General features: G+C 39.8%; 1 protein-coding gene across 5 annotated transcripts; it reads right to left on the bottom strand.

Annotated features, from left to right (window-relative positions):
- Positions 1-92: 92 nt before the first annotated feature.
- On the bottom strand, positions 93-18,154 carry epn2 (epsin 2). Of its 5 annotated transcripts, none has more exons than XM_028813785.2 (9): positions 18,025-18,154; positions 13,889-14,691; positions 13,012-13,124; positions 12,430-12,522; positions 10,892-11,030; positions 10,157-10,300; positions 3,630-3,719; positions 3,284-3,508; positions 93-3,086 (listed from the first exon to the last, which is right to left on the bottom strand). In XM_028813785.2, exons 2-9 carry the CDS (start codon positions 14,484-14,486, stop codon positions 2,770-2,772), a joined length of 1,719 nt encoding a protein of 572 aa, XP_028669618.1. In that variant the 5' UTR covers positions 14,487-14,691; positions 18,025-18,154; the 3' UTR covers positions 93-2,769. The 5 variants fall into 5 exon arrangements, with proteins under 5 accessions (XP_028669618.1, XP_028669615.1, XP_028669613.1 ...); XM_028813782.2 differs by lacking the exon at positions 18,025-18,154 and adding an exon at positions 17,489-17,541; XM_028813780.2 differs by lacking the exon at positions 18,025-18,154 and adding an exon at positions 17,421-17,437.
- Positions 18,155-20,351: the final 2,197 nt, after the last annotated feature.

Raw genomic sequence — 20,351 nt, forward strand, 5'->3', positions numbered from 1 at the left:
TCTACTATACTATGGCAGCCACTTTTATCAAACTGAAAGTCCAGTCTCGCTGCTACTTCTGGGCTGTTTTCTAAATCAAGTACAGTACAGAGTTCCGTCAGCAACGCAGTTTATTCAACCATTGGAGATACACATCCGCTGATCTGCTGCTGTTCACTCGGTGTTAAATACAATCACATTTCTCATGTGACTTTCCTAGAAACTGTTACACAGAAATAAGATACAGAACAATATGTTACTATAGTACAAATGATAAATTATATTATACAGTAATGCCAACAAGTTAAGCACAAATTCATAAAAAAGCAGCCTGCTCCCAATATAATGAACGCTTGGTAAATAAACACATGAAAAAATAAATTTCTTAATGCATATTTGCCATAAAATTAAGTTAGTCTCCCGCAATAAATGTATATTAGTCCATAACAAGAGGCAAGTGTATAAAAAAAAAAAACCAAAAAAAAACAACTTTTCAGCAAAAATGATAATGCAAGCAGGTGCATGTGTTGCTGGAAACACTTTCTCTGTAGATTCTCAGGCAGTTTGGGCTTTTTTTCTTCTTTTTTTAGCCCTACTGCCTAATGAGTCAGTTTAAAGAAAACAAACAAAAAAAAACTGCAACTTAAAGCTTTTTTTGACTTTGCCTGAGTGATGGTCTTGGTAGAAGCAGTCACTAGGATACACAGGGTGAGCAAAGTAGCCTTTTTTTTAACCAAGAAGTGAGAATTTCTGACAAGGTAAAACATACATGACCTAAATAGATTATGTGCTTAGATACACCTCATTCTTTATGATTTTTAACCTTTACGCACAAGTCCCTACTTTTTAGAAAGAGTTACACAATCTTCCTGTTGGCAAACTCAAGTGAAACATTCCAAGCCGAGATGCCTACTTGTAATGTAGTGCAATCAGCATTTTTAGGGAGAAGGGGGTCCAAAAAACCCATTTTTCATGAGAACCAAGTTCAAAATAGAGAAATTAATTAATGGGAATAGACACAATATATCGAAATTCCTGCCAGGTCATATCAAAAATAGTGTTCTAATGATAATTACTCTAAAAACAAAAACAACAGTATTCAGGTTATGTCTAAAAGATTTTAAAAAAGAGCAGGCTTAACACCTACAAAAAGTATTAAAAGAATCGAGTCCTGCTCAATAGGCCTCTAGTGACAAGATTCGTGGCTGTCCCTTGGCAATCCAAAAAAAACAAAAACAAAATCAACAGTTGTCATCAAGTATCGTTTTGCACTTTTTGATTCTACGGTTGTATAAAAATTGGGATGTTGATTAGGGAATTTACAAATGGATGAAAAGAGAGAGCAAACATTTGTCCATAATTACAGGGGTAGCACCTAAATCCCTCTATAAGTTGAAGTTACAAACACATATTTAAAACTGAGTCTGGAAAATGGGTAGGGACATGTCATGGCTGCCACTCTAAGTGACTGATCAAAAAGGAAAAAAATAAGGTGAAGGGAGAGCACAGAATAAATTGGTTCTATTCTAGTGGTAGCACAAGTTCATCCCAATAGACTTCTGCACATGACATGTCAAATTGGTTAGCACCAGCTCTGCGTGCTGGCTATTACCAAATAAACAAATCATCAATCCACTTCTTTCTTGAGTATCTAAACCACCCCCATCATTCCTTACTTCCAGGGTTTGGTTATAAATGCTAAGGTGGTACCACAGATAACCCTTAATGTTACCAAAATGGTCTTTCTGATTGCCATCATTCTGTTTACGACTCCTTACCCAGTGATGCCTTTACTTCACGTGTTTCTAGTTTTCACACTTTTAGAATATACTAGGTAGGAAAAACAATTCTTAAGTGACAGCAAAACTAGCTTGCTTAGGGCAAGGGGATAATTGTACAATTGCAAAAACAATTCCGTTTCTTTAGTCAGAATCTGTTTTTTTGCCACACCTACTCCCTCAAATCACAGAAAACGTTGGCAACTATAAAGTGACCCTTAAAAATAAGCTGACAAACAGGTGAAAGGAGATGTAACATATAGTGAAGGTTATTAAAAAAATCACTTCAGTTAGTAAGTGTAAATCACATTAGATACATCCAAAAGTACAAACTGTTACTTAACTGAGAGAGTAAGATGGAAATAAAAACAAGACACTTAAGTCCTCAAGGCCCAGACATGACACAACCTGGAACAGAGTAGACAGTGACTCCCTTATAGCCAGGTACCATGTTTAGGACCACATGCTGAACCTTTGGCCAGTCATCAGTTAGTGTTTAATATTGTTAAAGAACACTGTAAACCATCCGAGGAGCAGAAGCTAGTGTTTTGAATACATTTTAAATTTTCAGATCCTACACAAGTGCCATTGATAAAATGGCATATTAGGAGACCTGAATGGTTAAGGTAGGGTAGCTAGAGGATTCCCTTCTTCATAAGCAGCAGAATCAGCAGCCCAGAAATGCACATTGGACTGACATATAATAGACAGGTGGCAATCCAGTGTTCACTGTTCCACCATTAATGGCTGCTATATATGGAACAGCACGGAGTAACAGCCATTACCTCTCAGCAAAATACTGCCAACATACCAACCTCCCTTGGGCAGAGACTGCTACTCCTTCCAAAAGCATACAGTCCAAATTGTAAACACCAAGTCTACTCCATAAGTATTTAAAATAAAAAAAAAAAAGTAAACACACTCCACAAAGCCAGCCTCTAACACAGCGGACCAGTTATTTAGCCAGTAGTTAGCTAATATTGGTGTTCATCCATGATGGACACCGATGAGGTCACAGTAGGAAAGGGTTAGTTGTACTGGCAGTGTGTGTAGAAGTAGGTGGCATCCCAGTACTTATCAGTGGTTGGGGCATTGATCCTGGTATGGACATGCCCACTCCTTGGGTCATCCTACCCACTGGTACAATTGCAGCCATGCCTGGAGCAGTACCCATAGAAGACAGAGGAAGAGGCTCTGCTCCAGTAGAAGGCATCATATTCAAGCCTTGGTTGCTTAGGCTCCCCATGGGACTGGCTCGCATCTGGTTCAGCGTGGGAGGCTGTGGCTGGTTGATCTGGAAAGGGTTGATGGGTGCTGAGACAGGGGCTCCTGCAAGGGGAAAGTAGAGAATAAATAATTAGTCAATGTATGTGCTGTTGCAAGTACAGTAAGCTGCACCCTTCAACTACACCAGATTTCTGAAAAATGATTAATGTGTGAACAAAGCCTGACCAGTGAAATGTTAACCTTAGACCAGTCAACCACAGAGAGAGATCTGCAACTGTAAAACAAGATGATAAACATACCTGAAGCCAGGAAGGGATTTGAAAGTGTGGAAGGCTGCATGGGTTTGGTGACCAATGAATCCAGATTGACAAGAGACGCATTGGTGCCAAGGAAAGACTCTGGTGTTTTCCGAGCATTGATACTCTGCATAGATGGAGGCAGACCACTTTGCTGAGAGTCAAAAAATTTAGAGGAACTAGAAGCCACAGACGTAGGTGTAAGCAATGAGCTTTCCATAGTATCGCCTGCAGATAGATACAGCTGGAATCAACATTTAGTACCCGTGTCTTATTCCCAAACTGACTGTGATTCTAAGATAGAGACAGCTGAGTTGAGAACAGCCAGTCATGCTTTCAGAGTACTTACTGGGTTTTGTTGAACGAAGGCTGTCAAACTCCGAGAACTCATCCTTAGTGGTGCCATTCAGTCCGCCAAAAACATCAAAGTCTGATTTACCTGCAAGTACAGAACATAAACAAGACCATTCACCTTAACTCCTACTAACATATTGTGCTCCACAAACATTAAAAGGCATATATACGGTACCCCACACCCCCCAACAAAAACATTTTATTTTTGTGCCTTTTAGTCACCCCATGGTGGTTTAACTGATGTTAAAAGAGTTTCTGAAATTTCCCTAACGCACAATGCAAATGTCAGGGGACCAGCACAATGCTCACAACATCCCAAACAGATGCATTTTGTTAAACAGTTTCTGGAAAATTGCCTCATGCACGATAGTGAAGTGTGTCCAAATGAGAACTGGAGACTCTCCTCCCCACTTATTCACTGCTTGGGAGTCCTGCTCAGTATTAGCTCATTTATCAGCTATCATGGTGCTTCATGTTATACCTTCAATACACAACATGGTCCGACGGAAATGTGCAATTAGAGATTAAAAGTTAAAGAAAAGCAAGTGAAAGCAATATCAGGTGGAAAGTAGGCCTCACATTTATGAACATCCAAGATGCTTTAACAAGCCAAAAGGTATAATCATGGCTTGCTGCTATGAACATAATGAATGTGCCATGGTATCAGTGGTGACTGACCGAGTTCAGCCTGTGTGTCCAAACAGATGATGAGTCTGCACCACACTGTTCAAGCCCTTCTTAAAAGCTCTGTTTAAAGTCTGATTTTGTTTTGTAAAAAATACTTTTTTTTTTTGTTTTAATTCAAAATGACAAAACAACTGTACTGGACTATAGATTAAGCGTGAAGACTTAAGACAATGTTCAACACAACTTGAAAACTTTTAATTCATAATGAACAGTAAAGTATAAGTAAACATCACAGGAATATAGTAAATAGAAATGGGCATCCTAAAAGGCATACATGGTGGCAAGAAAAAATAATAAAGCTCAAAAAATGGTGTAAAAACCAGCAAAACAACAAACAAACAGCACAGCAGCATTTTCCTTGAGGTCAGCACAAAATATCTAACTCAAGTTTAGGGTATTTTATATACAATTAACACCACCCTTTGAGTTCTTACTTGCAACTGAAAGAATGCCAGTTAGTCTTGTTTTCTTTTTCATAGTTGCTCCGAGTGAATGGAAAAGCAGGATTTTTGAAGTCTGTCCTTGGACTTTCCTCTACGTACTTCTGTACCTTTTGAGCAGAGTTGACAAGACTACTTTTACTAATGCCATTTGTTCCGATGTGGACAATGACAAATACAGCTGTATCAATACTGGGCAGGACCTACCCACACACTTGGAAAGGGGAACCAGTACAGCAGGCAGGAAACACGCAATATGAGACTCCCTCTGCTAATAGCTCAATCTCTGTCTAATTATCTCCAAAATCTACCATATACATTCTGGTGATGACTTTTTTGGTTGTCTGCCGAGGTTTCTGATGGCAAAAATAACAGACAACATATAACCAAATGAGATGGGTAGAAATGGTTGGACACATCCAGTTTTAGATGGTGTTTGCTTTACAGTTACAGTGCATCCAGAAAGTATTCACAGCGCATCACTTTTTCCACATTTTGTTACGTTACATTACAGCCTTATTCCAAAATGGATTATTTTTTTTCCTCAGAATTTACACACAACACCCCATAATGACAATGTGAAAAAAGTTTACTTGAGGTTTTTGCAAATTTATTAAAAATAAAAAAACTGAGAAAGCACACATACATAAGTATTCACAGCCTTTGCCATGAAGCTCAAAATTGAGCTCAGGTGCATCCTGTTTCCCCTGATCATCCTTGAGATGTTTCTGCAGCTTAATTGGAGTCCACCTGTGGTAAATTCAGTTGATTGGACATGATTTGGAAAGGCACACACCTGTCTATATAAGGTCCCACAGTTGACAGTTCATGTCAGAGCACAAACCAAGCATGAAGTCAAAGGAATTGTCTGTAGACCTCCGAGACAGGATTGTCTCGAGGCACATATCTGGGGAAGGTTACAGAAAAATTTCTGCTGCTTTGAAGGTCCCAATGAACACAGTGGCCTCCATCATCCGTAAGTGGAAGAAGTTCGAAACTACCAGGACTCTTCCTAGAGCTGGCCGGCCATCTATCCGTAAGTGGAAGAAGTTCGAAACTACCAGGTCTCTTCCTAGAGCTGGCCGGCCATCTAAACTGAGCAATCGGGGGAGAAGGGCCTTAGTCAGGGAGGTGACCAAGAACCCGATGGTCATTCTGTCAGAGCTCCAGAGGTCCTCTGTGGAGAGAGGAGAACCTTCTAGAAGGACAACCATCTCTGCAGCAATCCACCAATCAGGCCTGTATGGTTCTCTGGTCTGAGACAAAGATTGAACTCTTTGGTGTGAATGCCAGGCGTCACGTTTCAAGGAAACCAGGCATCGCTCATCACCAGGCCAATACCATCCCTACAGTGAAGCATGGTGGTGGCAGCATCATGCTGTGGGGATGTTTTTCAGCGGCAGGGACTGGGAGACTAGTCAGGATAAAGGGAAAGATGACTGCAGCAATGTACAGAGACATCCTGAATGAAAACCTGCTCCAGAGCGCTCTTGACCTCAGACTGGGGTGACGGTTCATCTTTCAGCAGGACAACGACCCTAAGCACACAGCCAAGATATCAAAGGAATGGCTTTAGGACAACTCTGTGAATGTCCTTGAGTGGCCCAGCCAGAGCCCAGACTTGAATCCGATTGAACATCTCTGGAGAAATCTTAAAATGGCTGTGCACCGACGCTTCCCATCCAACCTGATGGAGCTTGAGAGGTGCTGCAAAGAGGAATGGGCGAAACTGGCCAAGGATAGGTGTGCCAAGCTTGTGGCATCATATTCAACAAGACTTGAGGCTGTGCTGCCAAAGGTGCATTGACAAAGTATTGAGCAAAGGCTGTGAATACTTACGTACATGTGCTTTCTCATTTTTTTTATTTTTAATAAATTTGCAAAAACCTCAAGTAAACTTTTTTCATGTTGTCATTATGGGGTGTTGTGTGTAGAATTCTGAGGAAAAAAATGAATTTAATCCATTTTGGAATAAGGTTGTAACATAAAATGTGGAAAAAGTGATGCGCTGTGAATACTTTCTGGATGCACTGTATATTCGACATTGACATACAGTGCCTCTTCACAATTTTCACATTTTCTTATGTTGCATCCTTAAGCTAAAATCATTTAAATTTAAATTTTTTTCCCTTCATCAAGCAACAGTTAATATCCCAGAAGAGGTGACCAAGAACTCGGTGGTCACTCTGGCTGAGCTCCCGAGAACCTGTGTGAAGATGGGACTAACTCCCAGAAGGACAACCATCACTGCAGCAATCTGACCAGAGAGAATCCTCTCCTCAGTAACAGACACATGAAAGCCCACTTGTACTTTGCCAAAAAGGCACCTAAAGGACTCTTAAGACTGTGAGGAACCAGATTATCTAGTCTGAAGAAACCAAGACTGAACTGTCTTGTGTCAATTCTAAACATCATGTCTGGAGGAAACCAGGCACAGCCAATCACCTGTGCAATACCATTCAAATGGTGAAGCATAACGGTGTCTTCATCATGCTTTTGGGGTTGTTTTCTAGCAGCAGGAAATGTGACAAGACAGGGTTTAACATAAAGCAAAGTACTAAGTAGAAGTGTGTGATATGAATTGTCTACGATAACATCTAAATTGATGTTTTTAATGATGTGCAAGCTTAAATTATTGAGTATGTCACTCACTTTGTAGAAAAAAAAAAATTCAAAAATATGCCTCTTTGTCTGTGTTATGTTACGTCATATGTGTGAGCCTCTCCCAGTGTTCATTGTGTTAACTGTGAGAGGAGGAATTGTACTGACAGTTTAAGCACTCATATGTTTTCTCTGTTTTAACATTTCAGGGTGTTAATAATAAACATAAACAGATAAAGGAGTTTGGTGTGGTTTCATTACCCCTTTATGGTGGTATGCACGAAATGGCACATCATGAGTCACAACGCAGAAGCTTCGGAGGTTAATCAGATTCAAGGTCAGAGTGCACTAGTACAGTGCGTGTAGTATGCACCAGTTACAATTGGATAACTTAAAAGTCACATGCGATCACATTCGCTTTCTTTCCTCCCTCATACTGCTGGATCACCTTCACTTTTGTGTCGAGATTGTAAGACAAATGTAACTGAACATAGCTGAAACCACTGCAGGTAATAAACAGAGATGGAGATGAAGGAGTCACAGCATATGGCACTGGCATGGTGAAAATCATCGTTCCGCTATAAAATGCAATTTAAATTAAACTGATCTAGTATGGAGTCCTGCAGATGTCGAGGAAAAAAAATAAGTTCAAATGAATTATTAATCTGTTCAGACAAATTATTTTTATTTCCGTAAGAAGTATATGCCTAGCAGGGGTATTTTACTTTGCCAGCTGTGTTGATTGAGGGCCATCGATTCCCAAGCACTTTTTTCTTTCATTATTTAAAACACACAGATCCCCACCTCCCACCCTTATGGCTGCAGAAGTTGGGGCAGGTTGTGAAACAACGGAGGGAGCAAAAAAGGAAAAAAAATTCTGTTAGCAACTATTTAAAAAAAAAATAAATAAATAAAATCACAGGATTTCAGAGAAGGCGAGTCTCTGCACACTGCCATTGAAAAAGAGATCAAGAGCTACTTGATGTACCCGAGGTGGATAGTAATTTAAATCCACTTCTGAGATGGAAAACAAAAGAATTGGGGAAACTTGCAAGAAAAGTACCCGTGCATCCCTGCCTCAAGCAGCCCTTCTAGGAGGGCTTTCAGCACCAGAGGAAATGTTGTAACATGTAGCGATGCTGCTCTGAAGCCAAATCCTATGAACAGACTTGTTTCTGTCACACAACTTGAAGTTTCCTCAGTAGAATTTAATTGTTTGATTTTTTTCTGATATCTTTGTGCAATACTGGACAGAACTTCAAGTTAGTAATTTGTTTAAAAATGTAGGTTTGGGATTTTTGTATCTTTGTGCAATATATGACAGAACTTGTTTACAAATGCTGTTTTTTTTTGTTTTTTTTTTAAACCCTGTGCCATATTTGACAGAACCTTGCATTTTTACAATATAGTCCAGTATGTTACTTTTTTGTTATTTTTTGTATGCTGCACAATTCACCTTATAGCAGAGCAAGTTATTTCTATCCAGAACTAGGGGGGCAAACCCGTCGGCCTGCGCTACATGCCAGCCACTTCACGTCTCTGCCGCTCGCGTATGTGGATTTCACTTTCACCAAACAAATCTTTTAATTCTTGCGGATACACCCCTTCATTGGGAAGAAACACTGATTTGTGTTACCATCAGGGAAAAGTAGATGATCTACATGTCTCTGACTTAAAGTTTAAATCCGATCTCTTTTCACTGTTCCGTTATATCACCGAGTAATAATTTCCATTTGTTTGCGCTAATGCGATCTTTACAATCATTTTTTGAGATTTTTGAATTTTAGTACTTTCATTATCTCTAACCTGCTCTGCATGTGTATCGCACCAACATTTTTGAATTCTTTATGACATTCTACTTTGTCATCTACTCTTTGTCTTTTATTTCCGGCCCTGGGTGTGGTTAAGTCTCTTGGCACAAAGTCTCATCTCGCGGAACGTGAAAGTATCTCTCTGAAAAAGTCATGTATCGTCCCAGGCTAAAAAGTCTCATCTCGCTCCAGGATTTTTTTTATTATAATAGAGAGATGTAATGTTTAGGCCCTGTAGTTTAATTATGATTAGTATTTTATTCCCTTTGAATTTACATTTTGTTTACATTAAAGTTAAGTTTCAGTGTTTCTGTTTAAAATGCTCTAATTATAATAGTTTTGTTTATCTTTTGCATAAATCCTGTAGGCCTCTTTGAAATGGTTTAGTCATACTAGCACTGTTTGATCTCAGTAATATTGTTTCCATTAATCTCATTAGTAAGGTATAAATAATATCCTATTAAGAAGGCCAAGCTAGATCATGAAGACTTTAACACTTTTTTAAAGGATGCAAACTATTGCCTAATTATCATTATCATCAAGTCCCAGAAAATACTGAGATATAATTTTATGCCAATATCGCACACCCCTAGTAGTACTAAGTCATGTTCAACGACCACCTGCTCCAAAGCACACTGGACCAGAAGTTCACCTTCCAACAGGACAATCACCCTAAGCACAAGGCAAAGATACCAAAAAGTGGCTTAGGGTAAACTCTGAGAATATCTTGAGTAGCACAGCCAGTGACTGGACTTGAATACAATCAAACATCTCTGGGGAGAGTTGAAAATAGTTGTCTACCGATAGTCTTCATACAACCTGATGGAGTTCAAGAGGATGTGCAGATAAGAACCGTAGAAAATCCCAAAATCCAGGTATGTGAAGCTTGTCAAATCATACCCAAGAAGATCCCCAGCTGTATGTCTTCATGCCCTGTACTCTTGGAGATCAGAGGAATCAGAAGTATATATTAATGTTCTTACCAAATCTGTTTCCAGGACCCGAACTCCAAGGATTTTGGGCTGGCTTGGATGATGAAACACTGCTATTAGATGTTGCCCATGGATCAGGGGGTTTGCTGGATGATGAACCCCAAGAATCACCTGAAACAGTAGCAGGTTTAGTTTCTGAAAATGAGAAAGAAAGAAAGAAAAAGTGTATAAACAGAGCATACTGGGGCTGACATAAAATCTTTAGCATACTTTCATGGAAATCAAATACAAATAAATATTCTTGCAGAAGCCTTTAGTTAATATAAATTGTGAATCTCCTGGCTTTAAATCATATGTCCAGCTGGGCTATGCTGTTTTCAGCAATATAAAGTACGTGAGTCAGTGGCTGAGCTGGGATTCACAATTCTAAAATACTGGGAATCAAAGAATCTCAACACTTAAAAATTTAAAGCAGTTTTCTTACCTTAAAAGGTAAGGTACAATTAAAGCAGTATTTTTTGTGAAACTTAACACATGAAGCAAATCTCATCAATGTAGAAGGGCAGTGGAAAGGGCAGCAGGTGCAGTAACCTATGCACCAAGAAACATCCCAGCACCCACCACACATTCTTGAAATTAAGAATTTAGTAAAAATTGGTAAGAGTAAATAGCCACCAAACTCACATTCCTGAGTAGACTGCTGCATACTCAGAGCAGGAGAAGTCAGAGTTTCTGTAAAGAGGAAGAAATAGTTTTCTACTAGAATCAGACCACTCAGAGTCATACCGTAGGACTGCCAGGGGTCTGGGGTGGCCGCAGTGGCTCCCCCACCCCAGGGGTCTGCCTTTTTCTCAACTGTCAAAGGACCCCATGGCTCCAGCTTAGGGGCAGCAGGCAAAGCGTCCATCAGGTCCATCAGGGCAGGCTGGTAAGGGGAGGAATGAGCGGAGAAAAAGGCAAATGAGATTCAGAAGAAATTTAACTTAAAATCTGGTACAAGCATACACCCCTACCTATCAAGTTCAAACTCCTGCTTCAGTGCTAGTCAAAAAGACTAAGGCATTAGTGTAAAATAAAAACTACAAATAAACTTGAAAGAAGTAAACATGAGGCTTAATATGTCCTCTGGCTTTATGGATTCTATCCTGTGCCATACGAAACACTGTCTCCTTTAGATCTCCTTCCCTCATGTTGGGCTCGCATTATATGGCTTTCAACATCCCCAAAGGCAACCCCCCCGAAAAAAAAATAATAAGTGAACTGCTCACAGTGCACAACATTCTTTTTTCATCAGGTATCTTATCATCCACAGTGATATACACAATCAAGCATAAACAAGATTCTTCCCATGACAAAAGACATTGGATTCTGAAACTTTGATGTCTCATGAAAACATGAGGTGTGATCATTTCTTTTTGAGTGGGTCTGTCATAACAAAGCCACAAGAGCAGCTTCCTCTCACACTTTTGTTCATTGCTGTTTGCATAACTTGTCTTATCTACTCATTCTAAAAGACTTTGAGCTGATAATTTTAAACATGCATGAAAAAAAAAAAAAAAAAAAGAAAAAGAAAAAAGCACACACGGGGCGTCTACGCCAACACAAAGACTAGCTCAGACGCGTCAGCGATAGATACATGCAGCAACTTGGCGCCAATCTGGAAATTTTTCATTGATCTCAAAATTTTGTCTGTGACAGGAAAAATCAGAACTAAAATTATGTAGTTTCTGCCTGGTATTAGTTGAGGAATCAGTACTGAAAAAACTTCCTTGCAGCACTGTGCCTTAATTGCTGCTGATGAATGCTTATTTTAATCTTTCTTGAGGTCCAGACACCTCGGATCCAGTTCCAATTTACCACAAGGAAAACTGGCACAACCACTGGCTAATTCCAGCACTGAACGGACTACCAGAAATCTCCTATGTCTACCAACACAACTGCAGGCAACTGTGTGCAAAGATCTGATGTGGGGCGTATTGTAGTCTGTCCAGGGTTTAGAACGGCAACTGGCCTTTACTCAGAATATTCTTCAAGAAATGTTCTTTCTGAACATTCATATTATATTGGCGTTTGTTTTTGTCTCATCTACTGGCACCTAGCCTTAAGCTGAATAAGCATGCAAAATGTTCTCTTATACCAATTTAGTGTTTTATTATTTCTCTGCTTTTCTTTGTGCTGCTTTGCATTTGAAAATGTGTGTAACATTCCTGAGCCAATTTACAGTGAATGATGCTATATAAAAGAAAAATGAATGGAACTGAAAAACCACAGGTTAGCTTCTCAACTTCTGTTGTAGTCCCAGCATCAACCCCAAATATGCATACCTCTTTCTTTTTACCAGTTTTTGTAGTGTTCTTCCGACTTTCTTCAATTGCCATCTGCAGCCTTAGGTCATCACCACGTCGCAGTCTCTCCTCCTGAAAGAAATAAGGTCACACATCGGGACCATAATTGCTAATTGCAGAGTGAAGTTTTTGCATATAGTGCTTTAAATGTAGCCAATCTACTACAACTTAAGATACCAGGGCCCAACACTACTGCATCATGTCTGTCAACCACACATGAGGAGGAAAGCACAGATACAAGAAAAAAAAAACCTCCATCACATTAAGAATAACACCAGACTCTTGGTCAAACTAGCTCAGTTTAAAAAGAATTACATAAAGGAGGCAACTCAATAATGCAGGGGCCACTATGGTAAACATTGCATAAGTAACTTTGCAAAAAACAGTAACTACCCAATCCATCAACCTTATTTGTACCTAAATGTAAGGACCACGTCACCTAAAAACCAACCAGCCCCTTTATTGATACAGTTAACAATACAAACAGCAGAACCACAAATCCAAAATGCTCACACCACAAGCTGCAAGCCAAATCAACCAGAAGCAGAAGGAACTACACACCTGCTCTGCTGCTTCTCGACTCATTGCCAGGGCAAGTTGTAACTGGAGTTCTTCTTCTCCGGTGGTCTGTGGTCGGGCTTGCTCAAGCTCTGATGATGTGTGTGGAGAAGTCGCTGCAAAACAAAGATGACAAAACGTGATTCAAGTGTTATTCTGGTGGTATCAAAGCCCCATGCCCAAACCTAATAATGTTGTGATGAAAGCAAATCTCTCACCCTCAACTATAAGAATAACAACCCAAATGAACATAGTAATCTCCAGGACTGAATTGAAGGAAAATTGTGAAGTACAATCAGTTCTTTTTTAGAACAAATGAATGGTGTTCTGCCACCATAGTTCAACTCATAGACCAAGTGTGAGGTTATAGCCTTGTCTGCCTTGGAGAATTTTACTGCAATCTCTAGAAACTAGAACAATTGCAAATGTATGATACTTCAAAGACTGGTCAATTCAATGCCAAAACTACCTCAAGAAGTGACGCATATCACAAAAGTATCAGCAGACACTGAAGTCTACCACAAATGAAGAGGTTGGGCTACTGCATAGAAGCCATACAGCCCATTCGTTCAGGCCTAAACAAACCACATTTAAGATACACTGGTCAACCACATCACTGTCACACAGAAGAGTACTGTAACCTAATCACAAAACAATAGGTTTACAGAACAGTTACCAGAATGAGAATTACAGTATAGTCAACCTGAGATATATAGCTGAGGTACCAGCTTATGAACAGAGAGGCTATGGAGCAAAATTCAAATAATTTGATGTTACAGGCTCTCCGTCTCACCCCGTCACTTTCAGAGTGTTTGGTATGGCAACCTCATATGTAACTGGTGTGAATGGAAGAAAATGCAATGCTCTAACTGCTACTTACACCCATGGTAGGAGGCAGGAGAACCACCGGACTTGCCATATTCCTGCTCTGAATAGCTGGTAGACAAGTTTGGTTGACTGGAGCCACGGCCAAAAGTGATTTGGTTGTTACTGCCAACACCAGTGGCAACCTGTGCCATGCGCTCCTTGGTTTTTAAGGCCTGGGCTCGCTCCCCTTTTAACCTATCTTCATCTTTCAGCAGAGCCACCAACTGCTTCGACTTCTCTCGCACATTGATTCCTTGATCCTTGCCATCTCGGTCAATATACTGGAAATCCTTCAGGGTCTGAATGGCAAAGATGTTCTCCTTGCACTGCTGAGCCACTCTTTCTGAACCAGTCTTAATCAGGTAGTCAAGAAGTGTCAATGCCTTGTACACATGCCTCCAGTTCTTGCCATGGTCATTTAGCCGCCTCCAGATCATGCTCATAATCTCGGAGAAAGCCACCACATTGTAGGTCAGGTCTGCAATCTCAGTCATCAGTGAACTGGATGGCCCCCATGGGTCATTGGATGTGGCCTCACGCACTTTAATTTCAGCTTCAGAATAATTGTTGACAATGTTTTTCATCTGCCGCCTAATAGAAGATGTTGTCATTTTGGCTGGTTGTTGCTACCCGGCAAGCAGGAGACCTGCACAGTTTCAATTCAAACTTAACAGTTTTGCTCCAGTGCTCCCAGGCAGCTAAGGCAGTTATCTGAAAGGTAAGGCAGAGAAAACAGGCTGCAATGTTCCCTGTACAGTTTCTGCCAAGACCATCTTCCTGTACTGTAAGTTCCTATGGAGTGAAGACAGGCAATACCTACAAAAAAAAAAAAAAAAAAAGTAGACACATAATTAGACGATATACGCAGGCAGCGCAGCTGCATCTGATTGACATTACCTGTTTTATACAGTGGCTTTCACAAGGTGCTCCACAGTAGTGGTTCTCAAGTTCAGTCCTGTAACACCCCTGTGGCTGCACACTTTTGTCCCAACCCATATCTTAATTATACTCCAACCTTAATCAATAAAGCCACTATTTTTCTTTTTTTCTTTAATTTGTCTAAAAACTACAAATTATTTATGCTGTATTTTTACTAAATGAAGCAGGAATTAGTATGAGATGGGTAAAAATTATGTTTTGGTTACTTAATAAGCACATAACTGAGCAACACTAACGTAGATGCTCTTTTCAGAATCATTTGTGGTGATAGATAGATAGGTAGATAGATAGATAGATAGATAGATAGATAGATAGATAGATAGATAGATAGATAGATAGATAGATAGATACTTTATTAATCCCAATGGGAAATTCACATTCTTCAGCAGCAGCATACTGATACATACACGGATGCTCTGCTCATCATTAATTGCCTGCTTTCTTAATTGTATCTGAACGCCCACCGAAAAAGTGAATTAAAAGAAACAAACAAAATAAAGCATTTAAAGATATAGGGGAAAATACACTTCTTGGACATTAAGACACTTTTTGTAAATGTGTCACTACCACACTTCTAAATGCAAAACAAAAAGGCTAACTAAACAATGAGTAAAAATGACAGACTAATTGAGAAACTGGTTGGAACATAAGCCACGGGCCCTCAGGACTGATCATGAGATCCACTGTTCTACATCATTAGCAAGAAAACATATTTGCTGCATGATATTAAGAGCACAGGCACAACTACCAGGAAGACAGTAGCACCACCACAACACAGGGTGCAATGAGACCACAACTGTAAGTCACTCTTTAGATAGTCAACTTTACAAGTAACTATACAAGATACAAAATAGTTTTTTGTACACATATGGACACACATGTAATCTTATACAAACACTTTGTAAGGAAACTGGCACACAAGCTAAACAAACACTTCTTTGCTTATAATGTATAGGGAGACAGCTGCATGTATCATTGCCATTATGAGCATCCTTCACATCCTCTCTCTGATACACCGAGTACTTTTAACCAACTTATTATTTAGTAGAAGTATCAAACGCTACTGGGGCTCATTTATACCAACAACAATGTGTATGCATAATGCCTCACTGTGACGGTGTCAGCCAAGTCATAACTTTTCTTTCTTTTTAATTGTGTAGCTTATAATCTTTCTGTGTGTGCTCAGACCAAAGTATGTGTATATTTATTTATTTACTTACTTACCTATTTATGCATTTATTTATTTAAAGAGGTTCGGTTAAAGGCCAAAAATCCCACTGGGGACAAATAAAGTTTTATCTAACACCCATACATTCTCCCACAAAAGCTCTAGACCTTACAAGTAAGCCAGGCAAATTTCCCACGCACAGTCGCTAGGAGATAGACACGCTTTCCAACCAAAAAGTCCCACACAATGTTTAACTGAAGATACACATCGCAACCTAACAGTTACTCACATTGGAAGTCAACACACACAAGACTCTCAGGATGAAAACTCAAATGTGGACTGCTTCATCACCAAAACCCACACATCATCATTAATTAGACCCACCAAAAAAACATACACGTTGAATCGGAGATGCGGTACAGAGTGTCGAATTGAATGTAAATGGTTAGCAGCTTCACTTGAAAGGTAAAGGATACAATACAAAACCAGCCTGCGTTAGAAGGGAGGGCTCGCCAAGTCAGGGGATCCACTAATATGGCGGTGACCCAAAGCAGCACGGCCACTATGTCGGCTACACTTGTAGATCCGAAGAGAAAAACTTTCTGCTCACTTCAGAGAGCCCTCTTTGAGTACGTAATCGCAAGCCGTCGGACGTTAGCAAATATTATAATCAGCTGAAGTATGCCTTCTCAGACAACTCACATTCCACAGTGAAATCTGTGCTAAGGAACAGAAGACAGCTCGGCCGCACAGGCGGCCTGAAATGCCCAAGCCAGATCGGGGCTCCGTAGGCCGTTACGAAATCCGCTAACTCACCATCACTTGCTTCTCGAATCACTTTGCCGGCACTAGACGCCGGTCAGCCTCGCCAGTGCCGGATGCGCTAAAGGAAGCAGAGTTTCCAGGTCCGACCACAAAGACCCGTCTAATCGATCAAACAAGACCAAAATGAGCCCAGCCCACTTACTGCTAAGGACTACTGGCGATGGAGAGGTGGGGAAAGCTTGGGGGTGGGGCAGCAGATGCTATTGTAAAATTGGCCAATTTAATAACATGACTGGCTTGCGAAAAACGTGTCTTTGTATGGGATTGGCTAATCAGCTGTCAATCTCAAACGCTAACCCTCACGTTCCAGTTGACAGAAAGCAACAGCGCTTAACGGAGGAAGGGGAGGAGTCAAAGTAAGTCAGAAAATCATAACGCGATTTACCAAACAATACAATTTCTCTTCACCACAACAGGTGTACGAACGCCACTATTTGTTGCTGGAAATCGCGCTATTGTTATCATTGCAAAGGTTTCAAGTAATAGAAACACAACCCCTTTTGTTTGCCAGTTTCATTGCCCGTAACTACAGAGGCAAGCGAACAAGTATAAGTAAATTCATATATTCTTAAACAATTTAAACCACTGTACATAAAAGTTCTAATTTATTCACCTTAATTAAATTTAAAAACAAGCTAACAGTCCTGGTACCCCTACCACTAACCAGCAAGTCGCACACACTTTAACTGTCCTCGTCAGGCCTTCCCCAGCCAACATGGCGGGAATGGGCGTGGTCGCGGGCGGGTATTGGTGGAGCTCAGAGGCGGGGAATTCTGGGATTGACTTTTTGTTTCGCGAACGTAGAAAGAAAGAAGCAATACCCTGCTTGACGTGATGAAAGGCGAACCCTCTGGCTTTTACGTCTGTTCAAAGTGTGAAGTATTTACTTTCGTTTTCCCATTCACGCTTTGTCCTGACTTACTTTCCGTTGCTTAACTGTATTAATAACCAGGCAGGCATTTGTTTTGATGTATTGTACAAATATCGTTTGTGTACATACACAATGTGTGGTAAAGCCTAGGCGTAACTGATCAAACTGGAGTGTGTACTTTGTGACAAAGTATGTGCAGCTCAGTACAACAAAGAATGACTGAATGTATAAACACTGCTACAAAGATTCAGCAAGTGGTTGGATATGGCATCAAAACATGTGGAAAGAAGATCTGGAACAATGTAATAGGCAGTAAGCAGCACATCATAACCACATGAGTACTCACACTTCAACAGACCGATCTTTTCCATTGTAATGACAGGTTTGCTGCCGTCTCTTGTGTTGATTTTGCAAGCTGCCAGCTGTGCTTCTTTATTAGTTTCTGACTTGTTTTCCTCCAAGTGGCATCCTTTAGCAATTCTGCACATGCTCCTTTGATGGTTACCAAGGAAACACAGCTTAGCGTTTGATACTTGGATGAGGATATTTTCATTAAAGTCATAGTTCTGAAAGTTGTCAAAGCTGTTCATGGCAGGTAGAAATGCAATCTGACACTGATGATGCAATTGTAGGTGTTTTTCCATTAGAGAAAGGAAATCAAAAGGAGGCATTTCTTTTTAGATTTATTACATAAAAATGCACTGTGAACATTTGTGTACACAATTCACATGGAACATTTTGAGGACATTTAATTAGACATTTTTGTTCTTTTTGTTGCTTGTTTGTTTTTTTTATTTTTTTTTTCCTAGCACTGTTTTATGCGGTGTAGAAGACCCATTTGTTTTGGTTTCATTGCTTATTGGTGCTCATTGATAAGCTGCAATAAATGGTTGCATTTTGTCTGTTTTCCAGTACTCACATGATTCCATTTGCACAGAAGCCAAGTATTTTAACAACTATACAATTAAACGCCCAGGTCATCAGTGTTTCCGCTATCACTTTGTCATCGGCTGAAACCTGTCAGTGACTGTGAAACCACCATTGTCTTCTCGAAGACATGCTTAACGTCACAGGTTGCCTTTATTAAGCAGGAACGCACAAGTAGTGAAATCTCAAAAGTGGTGGTGGTTATAAATGAAAAAGTGGATCAGACAGGTTTAATGGAAGGTGTCGGTGGTTAATGGTCACCTGTTTTTAAGTATGTTAATACCCAATCATATATTTTACCACAGTCATTAATAACGATTTTCAGAAGCACATCTGGATAGTCTAAAATATCACTTTTTTGCAATTTTTGCACTGGATCTCGTTTTGCATTTTCATAAAATATCATTTTGCTGTTACCATTATGATGCATAATATTTGTGTTGGTTTGTCATGGATGATGCCATGCTGTATAATATTGCTATGCATGTTTGTTTGTTACAAGACTCATGTCATGGGAATTCTGACATCACAATTCTGTCACTATAAAACATGGTTGCTCAAGTGTTCACCCATTTCCTTTGCAATTTTCTCCTTTCCTTAACTACTTTTCACCTAGTGTTGAGAACCTTAAAAGGCTCTTCCAAGAAGGGAGGACTTGTTGCTACATTTTTTTCTACTTTGTTTTGGCTTTTTTGAGACTTGGGGTGATGACACTTGATGTGATTTGTTCAGCTTTTCTTTTGCCTATCCCTTGCAATGTTACTTATCTCTTGGTTTTCCCCTCTTAACAGTTTTCTTTCAGGCTACCTCCTGTGCATGCCATATTCAAGTCTGGCTAATACAGTACAAAATTATGTTACATTAAGAATTTCTGTTCACAGATTTGTACAGCTATTGAAATAAATGTCTTATTGGCATTGCTCTGTGATGTAAACTGGTCTCCCATAAAATCTTGGCAGAACTTTATAATACATATCTTAGCTGGAGTGTTGTATGCTGATTCCTGACAGAAGAAGACATTGATTTTTTAGTGTAATCTTGATTTAGGTTTTGAAGATGGCAGGCAGACCACTATTCCAATTAGTTCTAACAGAGTTATACATATTAATTTGAAATCACCACTATTTTCCCCCAGAACACCCTGCGCAGCCTCAGTTTAGCCTCTGCCAGCATGTCTTTTCTTTCTTCCTTGGGGAAAAATAGATAAGCGAAGAATGATGTGGCAAACATTGTTTCAGAGTCTCCTTTAAATACTCAGTTGTATTCATATCTGTTGAATTAGAAGGTTGTTCTATGTGGATGACTTTGTTGTCATTCTCACCCAACTATTGTGTGACCATTTGAGCTTAGGCGGATAAGCACAATGTCAGTCTTGAAGACATTCTTCCTATAGAATAGTAAAGAAATGCTCCAACACATAGTTAATGTGATTGCTCACAATTATGAATTAGTAATGAGCATTGATGTTGTCCACTGGGGGGGATAAATGCTTCCAAGACATGCCAGGAAAATGTGCCACAGACCATTGTGGGACCACCAAAACCTTTCAGTGTTTCAGTCTAGCATTCTGGCCTTTAGGCTTCCTTTGTGTGAACTCATCTATTTGTAATGATTACGATAAATAATAGAGGTTGATTTACTTGAAAATAATGCCCTTGTCAGTTACTTGTGTGTTCATTTTTGTGCTGTTAGCCTTCAAGCATTACCAAGTATAGTGAATGTGCATTCACTGCACCCCAACTGTAT

Source organism: Erpetoichthys calabaricus, chromosome 11, assembly GCF_900747795.2.
Source record: "Erpetoichthys calabaricus chromosome 11, fErpCal1.3, whole genome shotgun sequence".
In the NCBI taxonomy this organism is placed as follows: domain Eukaryota; kingdom Metazoa; phylum Chordata; class Cladistia; order Polypteriformes; family Polypteridae; genus Erpetoichthys; species Erpetoichthys calabaricus.

Excerpts from the sequence above, each read along its gene's own strand:
- epn2 (XM_028813785.2), bottom strand. The coding sequence starts at position 14,486 with ATGACAACATCTTCTATTAGGCGGCAGATGAAAAACATTGTCAACAAT. Across the intron at positions 10,301-10,891 it reads AGACCCCTGGCAGTCCTACG|AAACTAAACCTGCTACTGTT; the intron begins GTATGACTCTGA and ends TCTCATTTTCAG. Across the intron at positions 3,509-3,629 it reads CCTTCGTTCAACAAAACCCA|GCGATACTATGGAAAGCTCA; the intron begins GTAAGTACTCTG and ends ATCTATCTGCAG.